Here is a 10,790-nt window from a genome sequence, read left to right as displayed (position 1 = left end):
AATTTTTTTTTTTTGTGGAAAGTGGCTAATGACCAAAGTAGTCGATCCCCAAAAAACTTTGAAAAAAATAATAACAGAGAAATATTCAGTCAGTTTTTTCAGTGTCATACTTCTAAGGAGCAGTAAAATACTTTATGGTATCATAAGCCATGATACCATACTTAAGCCACCCAGGTACTTTAAATCGCTCAGCTTCTTCAGTCAACAAAAGCAATAAGATCTCTTCATGTCTTATGTTAAAAAAATCTGATGAAAACAAATGTATTTATATCATCCTACTTTTCTTCGTTTGTATTGTTAATCTTTTGCTTTTAATGAAACAACAGCAGTTTTAATGAAACTTGTACAGAAAATTAATTTTAATCATGACTAAAATATTTGACTCTGACTGAAAAAATATCTGCTGAAAAATATTTTTCATTTAATCATTATTTTAAGAATGATTCCTGATTCTACTCGTAATAAAAGTTGTTGCTCATAACTAAAATTGTACTTGGAGTATTTGTCTTTTAATTCCGTTTCAGTTTTGTGGAATAATCTCATTCCTTTCTTTAAAAAGAAGATTGTATTAAGTGACTACCATATGGGTGGAGCCAATTACTCCTGCTATTTTTAAGTATATGTCTTTCAGATAGTTCAGTGGAGGATGTTGTGTGCATGTTCACATACATTATCCTAATTGTAATTAGAAAGCAATGATTACAGGAAGGTAAAAACAGGAAAGTAAAATTAAATTAATGAAGGGGGAAATTATATAATTTGTTATTTTACAAAACATTTTTTTTTTTTGTTTGAATATTTATTGTTTTCATTATTTGAAGTATGGGAAAAAACATAAAAAACTTATTCTAGAAAACAATTAGCTGTTTACATTAAGCTGTAATTAATAATTTAATTAGATAGTTAAAAACATAAAACATTTAATTATTATTTGAAGTAATGCAATAGTTTATAATTTAATATTTTTAAAATTATATACAATGAAATAAAATATGACATTACTTTTTTAAACAAATGTAGTTTTACTCTGAAAAACATCAAAGAATGACTACCAAAGAGATATGGTATCTTGTTATATCACTTTATCACATAATTGTAATATTAATTGGACATCATCAAGTATCAAATGCATTAACTATTAAAACAAAACTTGCAGTTCTTGAAGATGGAAAAAATCACTTATGGAAGTTTATTAGTGTGTGGGTTCAAGTAAGTAATACCAATTACATATTTTTCTTAACTTTGAAATAGGTAAGAATTTAAAATGTGGTTATTAAAATAAAAATATAATTTAGTTAAAAAAAATTCTGTTTGTTTGGTCTCTTCACCAGTTTCTTTTCTTTCAAGTAATAATTATAGATTTGTTTATCAGTATGACACAAGTCTTTATTAGATGATCTGTACTGACAAGACTAGTCTTCTGACTATGTCACAAGTGTTTTTTTTTTTTTGCTGTTCTGCAGATAACAAATAGGAACAACTTGGACAAGCTCCAGTATTTGCTAAGAAGGATCAAGGGAAACCAATAGAAAAACTTTAACCAAAGCAATATTATAAAATAAAAAATTAATAAGTAGAAAGAATTGATAGTAGTCCATATTAATGGATAGCAAAATAATTACATGAAGGAATAATGCTGTAACTGTATGCATATATGTGGGTACAAATATTATGCCACAATTGTAACAGTTAAACATCGCCTGACAGTCATAAGCATTAAAAAAGGCATAGATGTTCTAAAGAAACACAAGCAACCAAAGCCAAGCTTATAAGAGAAATTGAGGAGTGAAGGTAAAATGGTACCATTTTTTGAAAAATGAATGGCAGTTTTCAAAAAATGAGTGAATTATTTTATTGAGTAGAATATGTAGTTGCACATCTACAAGCCAAGCTGACTGAAGTGCAAGTAATCTTTAGAGTAACACCTTTAGTTCCACATATTTTTAAAGTTTATAGTCTGAACATACATTTTAACAGTTAAATAAACTTAGAATAAATTTGAAGGAGACTTGAAATTTCCCCTCCAAATTTAATTTAATATTTTTGACAGCTTGTATCTTCCCATTCAGTCATAATAAAAAAAATTTTGAAACTATAGAATCAAATTTTCACTATAATATAGCCTGAGAAACACCATGAATTATAAAATTCTTTTATGAAAAGTACTTTATACATTTTATAAATATTTGTATTATTTATTTTTTCATTTTTGATAAAAAAACAGGTTGAACTCCACTTCTACAACCAATCTCCTCTATTATTTTATAATGATTATATGAATTTCATATAATGTGATAAATTCCAAGCCTGGGATATGGACCAAAAACCTTCTGAAAAGACAATATGAATTATAATTTATAGGATGAATCAAATTTGCTAGTCAAAAGCATTGTGAATTTGATGTAATTATAAAAAAAAAAAGATCTTACACTAGGTTTGTATTTTGAAAAATGGTCAGCACATTCATTTTAGAACCAGCATAATCAGAGATAAGATTTAAAAATGTGATTTCTGCAAATCAAAAATCATAAGTTTGAACAAATGCCAACAATCAAAAAAATATATGATTGAACAAAGAATGTTGGTCTTGACAATAATTCATTTTTTACCAAACTTAATAAGACTAGTAGATGAAATGAGCAGCAACTTTTCATTTTTGTTTAAATTGTAGAATTTAGAAAATGGTCAGTATTAAATTAATCCCATTTATTGTCTTATAGTTGATTATTTTTTTGCTTGGAAGATATTAGTACAAAGAAACAGTTCAAACTGAGATAAGGTCAAATTCATAATTCCATAAATAAAGACCTTTAAAATTTAACAGAAAGTTTTATTTTTGTTCTTTGTCAATCAACTATTTTTTTAATGCAGTTCCTTTTGATTGAAATTATGATCTTTCATAGAATATTTAATAATGTCAATTCAATGACTAATTTAATTTGTATATTTTTGGATATAATATTTATCAGTATGTGTTTTGTTTCCAGGTTTTTAATCAGATTTTCTTTCATCTAAGTTTTTTTTATCAGTGGCTAAATAGATTTGGATCTCCTAAGAAAATAAATTGGTTTAAAATGGAGTTACACAACTTTCTTCTGTATTTACTTTTTTCTCTTGTATTCCCACTCACAATGGTAATATGTTCAGCTTAACTATTTTACTGTAATATTTGGGTAGGATAATGAGTTTAAATACGTAGCTTTTAGTATAACTAAAATTTATATGGATTTTATAGTATAGTTTGGTGACCTATCGAGTTGGTCTAGTGGTTAAACTCGTCATTGCAAATCAGCTGATTTCAAAGTGAAGAGTTCTAAGTTCAAATCCTAGTAAAGGCAATTACTTTTATTTGGATTTGAATACTAGATCGTGGAAACTGGTATTATTTGGTGGTTGGATTTCAATTAGCTACACATCTCAGGAATGGTCGACCTGAGATTGTACAAGACTATGCTTCATTTATATTCTTATAAATCATCCTCACTCATCCTCTGAAGTAATACCTTATAGTGATTCCAGAGGCTAAAGAGAAAAAAATTGTATTTGTGGTGAATGGTCGACCTGAGACAGTACAGGACTACATTTCATTAGTAATACCTTACGGTGGTTCCAAAGGTTAAACAGAAAAAGAAAGTATATTTGTAGTACTGCAGAGTAAAAATACTACTATTGCTAGTGGAATAATATATTTACATTTTTAACTAAATTTTAGTGTCTAATGTTGATTTTATAATTGATGGTCTTATGGAGAGATTATATTGAGGCAAGTAATGATGTAATAAATTTAATTGTTGTAAAGTAACATTTTATCCTCAATATTCTAATGATTAGAAGAGGCCTAGCCAAAACTAAGGAAAGATATTTTTTTATTGGATATGCATAATTTTCATTGTTATCTAACATTAGCTTTCAAAATGTTTATCTGGAGGAGGATAGAAAAGATAAAGTGAACGGAAAAAATGAGTAATAATGAGGTGTTAGAGAAAGTGGGAGATGGTAGATCACTAGTTCAGATTTTGAAAGATAGAAAACAAAACTAGATTGGACATGTGTTGTGGAAGAACTGTTCATTAAAGGTAGTCTTAGAGAGGGTACAGTGAATGTTAAGAGAAGGAAAGGAAGACAAATGTGTAAATTGCTTGATGGTATTAGGTTAGAAAGAAGTTATATTCATACAAAAGGTTAGCTGAAAATAGGAAAGAATGGAAAGCCAAGTCTGTGTAAGGACTAGCTGACATATCAATTAAGTAGAAAGTGAAGCGTTTACTATTGTTTTATCCAACTTAGTAGATAAGCATGGTGAGTCCATTCTGATACGGGTTAAATTAGACCCTAAAAGTGAATAACCTTGTTTTCTTCACCACAGGAACAGGAGCTTAATTTATATCATTATTTTTAGAAAGAAAGTTTGACTAATGTCTGTTGTATTTCACATTTTACAACACTAAATCGATAGAAAAATCAAAGCAACATGTAAACCAGCAAAGCATATAAGGCAATAATTGTAAAACACCTCAAAAAACCCCCTTCTGTCATGGGGAACAATACACTGCTTTTATTAAGGAGGGGAATGATGTTTTTAAATAAGTGAATTGTATGTTGACATTGTATCTGCTTAATTGTTTTGTTAGTAACAATTAGTATTAAATAAGCGTGTACTGAAACATTATGTTTTCACATTATTCTGCAAGTTATTTGGTTCTATTTTATTATCCTGCCTAATGGATGGTGAAGTATGAATTTCCTATAGGTAAGCTATTTTTATTGTTTTCTCTAAGAATATTTATTCTTCCTGGTTATTGGTTCATGACATGGTAATCCAATCATGTCTACAGTCTGTATTTTTAATGGTAACTTCATGATTACTACCCTATAGTATAGAAATAGTACCATAATTTGTTTACAAATTAATAAATTTAGGTTTTAGTTATAAGAAAATACTAACTAAAATATAAAAAAACAATAATGATGAAAAATTATAAAAACCTTATTTTCGTGTTTTGTATCTTATCTTTCAGCTGATATGCTTTGGTTTCTGGGGACTATTTTTGTATGACAGAAATATGATATATCCAGCTGAATTAGATGATTACTTTCCATTTTTTTATTGCCACATCTACCACACAGTACCAGCTGCACTAGTTTTAATGGAAATGTTAAGGGGATATAAGAAATTACCACAGTTGTCATCTTCACTAATTATTCTTAGTTCAATTACGATTATATACATAGCAGTGTAAGGCATAAAATTATTCTTTTAGAGAATAGCATGCATAAAGAATGTTAATTTATAAAGCATGGAGTGGATCTTAGTTAATTTAAATCTGATAAAATAGATTTAAAAAAGGTTTAATTTAGTGACAATTTAAATTTATTAAAATTTGAGAATTTGACTACTCTTTCAAACATCAAAATTTAATTCAAAATAAGTAATTTACAGTTTAATACTTTAATTACATATTTGAGATGCTATTTTTACATGTTGTTATTACAAACAAAAAAAAAGTTTTTTTTAAATATCACTATTTAAAATAATAGAGGAATTTTATTTTACAACGGTTAAATTTCTATAATTTTATAAAATAATTTAAGAAACCATGAAAAGTAAGTAAAAGATCATTGATGTCATACTTCATATAAAAATGATCCTAGAAAATTTTTAATTGATATTAAAAGAAAGCATAAATTCAAAATTACCTAATAAAGAATACATCAAAAAAGACAATAGATGTATGTTTGATTCAGTATCTTTTATAACATTTTAATCATTGTATCTTTTATATCATTTTTGCTTGCATTGTAAATAAACATGAGGAACCTAGGGAAAGTACAAGTAAGTGGAAAATTCAAATTATCAGTGTTCAGAGTAATGAAGGTTCACCATATTTAAAAACGTCTTCCATACAGAAAATCCAATTGTGTTTTATCTTTTTTTATTTTTCTTATACAGAATATGATATAGATGACATTAAGGTAGACAAGGAGAAATCCATGTCAATGTTTTTAACAAGATCCAAAAACCACTTAAATAAAATAAAAGTAATTGCTTAAATGCTTTAATTAATTAAAATAATACTTTAATTATATTGCTTTAATTAATAATTCTTTTTATGCAAAATTTTATTATAATAATAATACCATATTTAAAAAATATTTTGACCTTATTTGATCCTATTTACCCTTCTGTTGAGAATGAATTACGTTAATAAATTCAGTAAAAGAGTTCACTAATTTTAGTGGATTTCCTCTGAAAACATTCTACAGAGTTCAGATAATGTGTGAAGACTATTGATATTTGTTAAATTTAAATAAATAAAATGTATACTTAGTGAAAAATAATGAAATACTTGTACTCTGAAAGAACAAGCTACATAATATTTCAACCTCATTTGGTCATTTAACAGTGACTAGATATTATTCTGATGTCAACTCAAATACACTTTACATTGCTCTTCCCATTTTATTTTTAGGTTTAAAAATAGGAAACAGTCAGAGATAGCATGATCTGATGATAATTAAGAAAGATTAATGATCTATTCATTCAAATGAAAAAAAAGCACATCCATTATCTTGCTAGTCTTTGCGCTGGTGCAATGTCATTTACAAAGAGGTACTCTCTGCAGCTTTCCTCATTATTTACTTTTCTTTCTTTGCCTTCTTTAACTGACATTGCAAATTAGAATAAGAGTATTCTGAATTAACAAATAGAATGAATCTAATTTTTCTGTGATGCAAGAACTTATTTAGTGTTTGGATCATAACAGTATAACTACATTTTATCAAAAGTAATTTGTTCCAACAAACAGTTCTCTTGATTATTGAAATTGTAGATTAACTTCTTTATTTAAATAGAATTTTTTTATTTTCATTACTCACTGGAGAAACATGTTGGCTGCCATAGTGTAAAAGGAAATACATAGTTCTGGTGCCACAGTGTACAAGGGAAAATCTGTTTGTCAGACCATAACAAATAACAAATGTTTTCAATTTTTAAGGCATATTTTTGTATTTATATATAGCTAAAATTTGGTATTAACCTCAAATATTAAAAAAAGTGAGTGTGCTGGTGCTACTCACGGCCTCATAATGATGCATTTATCATTCACGTGCCATGAGTATCATCAGCATTCCAATTAATTTCTCTCTCAGTTAATTTCTTCTCATAAAATTTAATTTTTTATTAATGTTAGGTATTAAAATTACAATGTACATACAATGTACATGAGTTTTCTAAGTAACCAAAAATAATATCAGCAATATACAATAACTCACTCACTCAATAACTGTAAGTTTATAAAACAGAAAACTGAATAGTCAGAAGATGGCACCACTGTGCAATCACATTATCTGACATTTCTTATAAGCCACACATAAACAACAAAGCATTCAAAACAGGCCAAGATATGTAATAGTGTATAATGTGAAAGTATGGTTGAGAAGCCAGGATGGCTATTCACAGCCTGCTTGTAATGGAATCTTGAAAACTGTCAGCACATCTCATGGTAGCCAATGTGTTAAAAAATCTGATCATCCATATGATAAACAAACTCTATATACCTAAATGCTAATGAATTATTTATTCAAGTATATTTCCAGTCTAAGGTATTTTCTACTTTCTCAGAGGCTATTTTAGTTCTGATCCTCTGATAAATCAAAATCATGTTGCATATCTATTTAATAATTTCAAGAGTTGACATCAATGAAAGTCTTTCAGATCTTTCTGTATTTTTGATTTCAAATCTCCATCTAAAAGTTGGCACATTACTTTTTCACTATTGACAGTAAGTTAGTGTTAAGTGCTCACATCATACACACTTGGATTTCCTTCAAGGTTTGTAATACAAGAATAAAAACTTTATGGCAAACTGGAATCATAACGTGAACACTTGAGTTTCACACTTTGATTGACATGATTTTAACAAAAATTTGGAAAGAAATATAAAAATTAACAACTACCCTGATAATTGGTCTTTCAAAATTAAAAATTATACTTTTCCAAGTTACATTGACAAATTGGGTTTGTAACTTTCAATTAATACACCCTAGCATCATTATACCCTGAAGCTTGTTATTACCATGCAAGACCCATAATTCTGCTTTTTATTTTTAATGAGTTTTCATCCTGAATAATAAATTGTTTCTTTTTTTAACATATTTATTTTTAGTGCAAATGTTTTCTGAAATAAATTTTGCTAAAAACTTTATATCTTAAGTGATGAGTATTTATGGTAGATGGAATATAAAATAAGAGAAGGAATATAAGTGCTATTTAATGGAGATAGTTCCATTTAATTGACTGAATAGTTGGCTCAGTTAAATAACTGAACAAGAGCCATGTTAACCAAATGTTTAAGTTAATGATAGAATAGTTTTATAAGTATAAAACGTTAATAAATTTTAACTAATTCAGTTTTTCAAAACCTCTTTTGCAGACTTTTAAAAACATATATTGATGAAAAGAAGTGGGTATACTTATTTTTCTATGAAATGAGTGTCAATCAAGCAATTGCTGCACATGTACTATCTTTCATTATTTTACCCTCATTATTATTTTTTGCATCATTTTTTCTAAATGGATTAATCATAAAAATAAGTGAGTACTTAGCGATTAGAATAAGATGTGTATGTAATTAAAATATTCCTTTTCTATATAAAGTTAAAACTGATTACTTTTAAGCTTTAACCATGAATCAAATCAGAATGAGAGTTATTTATAAGTACCATGATTCTATGTATGTATAGTAAACCATTGCTATGGAATTATTGTTATTCATAGTAATATGAATATGATAGTTTTTTTATTACATATCTACAATTGTAGCAATTGGATGTCATTTTTTATTACATATAAGCTAATTTTTAAATTGTGCATATTTACTGTATAGTGATGAAAATGAAAACAAGAAAGAAAATCTAAAAAATAATATAATATACAGCAGCAAAGAAAACCTTCAACAATAATTGCAGTTATTATGATTATGCAATGTTATTATTTCTGTGCAATGTAAACCCCTTGAGAATTTAATTTACAAATTTTAACAATCGAAGGATACTAAATTGTAATATATTATTACATATATTAACAGACCACTTGTAACTCGCAATATACCGTATTTATTCGAGTACACCCCGCACCACGATTTTCCGGAATGAAAATATAAAAAAAAAATCTAGTATAAGCCGGTATTTTAAAGTGCAACAGATATGATAAAAAATACGTAAATACGAAAATATTCAGAAAGTAAAGCATTTAATTCGTTCATTTAAATTACAATATTGATATTACATTAATAATTGATTACCCAAAGTACTAGTTTAGTTCAGAATCAGTAGGCCGTAAAACGAAAAGAATGTATCACGTTGAAAAGGATCATTTCAATACACTTTTCATTTTTAATTAATCACTTTCTCTGTACAATGTCTGTAGAGGAGTTACCAGTTGTCTCCACGTCACTCTGCCAAAGGCGATCCTCTTCACTACCATCTAGTTCCTTAGATAATCCGCATTTTTTAAAACTTTTGCTTACTAATTCCGTAGAAATACCTAATCAAGCATCTTTTATCCAAACATAAATCTGGTTGAAATCTGGGCGTTTGATTCTTCCTGTAGTCGTGTTAATAAATCATGTTAAACTTTAAAAGATCAACTAAACAGATAAAATGCACATAACCGTCCAGATATACAAACAGTTTAATGACAATGGAGAATAGACAAGACGAAGATGGGTAACTGATACTGTAACTGTAGCGTCATTAGAACCGGATGAAGCCTATACAGAATGAATCAGTTTTATAAAAATACCCTAACTTCGTTCCTATCGACAATATGAACAGGATGTTAATAATTAAGGATGTATTCTGTATAAGCGGCATTCGGTATTGATAAATGAAAGCCTAATATTTATGTGATTGAAATTAGGTTATTCTAAGAAAACCTTCACTTTACATAAGTTATCCTTGCTAAAGGCTATGTTTCAAGTAAGCCCCGCACCTGTATTTTTTCTCTCCAATTGCAAGAAGGAAAATGCGGTGGGTACTCGAATAAATACGGTACTTACTATTTAAAGAGTGCTTATGGTCCTTCCGAAGACGGCTGCACTTAACTAAAATGGGCCCGACCGACTTCTTAGTTTATGCCTGTCATCCCCAAAGTAGAAGCACACTAATAACAGTTGTTTACAAAGTTCAGCTGTGTGTCGAAACTGGCGGCATTTGTAACAACGATGAACATCTACAACTTCTTTGGCCTTACGCGAAGAAAAGTAAGCAAACAACCTGCCCTCAGACTGGTCGCCTTATAATAGTTCAGAACTAAACTGGAAGACAACAAACTTGCTGACGGTGGTCTCCTGCTGGTCGAGGAAACTCGTGGTCGGAGGTTGATATCCAAGCCATTCAAGCATGCAGGACACTTGAGCTAAACGGTCATGCAACCAGTTGGCGTATCGATGTCTCGATAAATCTAATGAAAATAAAAATGTAAATTAATTTTGTTAAAAAAAAGGTAAACCTACATCAGTCTGTAAAAAATGTGTTAACAACTATAATAAATTATGATATAATAACAAAAGTACTGTTAGTGATATTTTAAATAAAAATTGTAGAGAAATTAAAAATATAGAAGAATTTGATTTAACATAGGTAAACCTGGATCTGTTTGTAAAAAATGTAGAAATAAATATCGCAGAGATTTTTTTAAGTGCAATAAATAAATCTTATATAATTAATTACAACTAAAAAAAAGATGAATGTAGATTAACTTTAGAGAATTTTTTTCAAGGTACCTAATG

General features: G+C 28.1%; 1 protein-coding gene across 1 annotated transcript; it reads left to right on the top strand.

The window, feature by feature from the left end:
* The first annotated feature begins 1,039 nt into the window (after positions 1-1,039).
* On the top strand, positions 1,040-8,707 carry LOC142318279 (androgen-dependent TFPI-regulating protein-like). Its single transcript, XM_075354846.1, has 4 exons — positions 1,040-1,209; positions 2,988-3,134; positions 5,019-5,236; positions 8,433-8,707. Exons 1-4 carry the CDS (start codon positions 1,045-1,047, stop codon positions 8,632-8,634), a joined length of 732 nt encoding a protein of 243 aa, XP_075210961.1. The 5' UTR covers positions 1,040-1,044; the 3' UTR covers positions 8,635-8,707.
* Positions 8,708-10,790: the final 2,083 nt, after the last annotated feature.

This window comes from Lycorma delicatula, chromosome 1, assembly GCF_047948215.1.
Source record: "Lycorma delicatula isolate Av1 chromosome 1, ASM4794821v1, whole genome shotgun sequence".
Classification (NCBI taxonomy): Eukaryota; Metazoa; Arthropoda; class Insecta; order Hemiptera; family Fulgoridae; genus Lycorma; species Lycorma delicatula.
The sequence above is the reverse complement of the archived record's forward strand: the minus strand, read 5'-3'. Positions and strand labels throughout refer to the sequence as shown.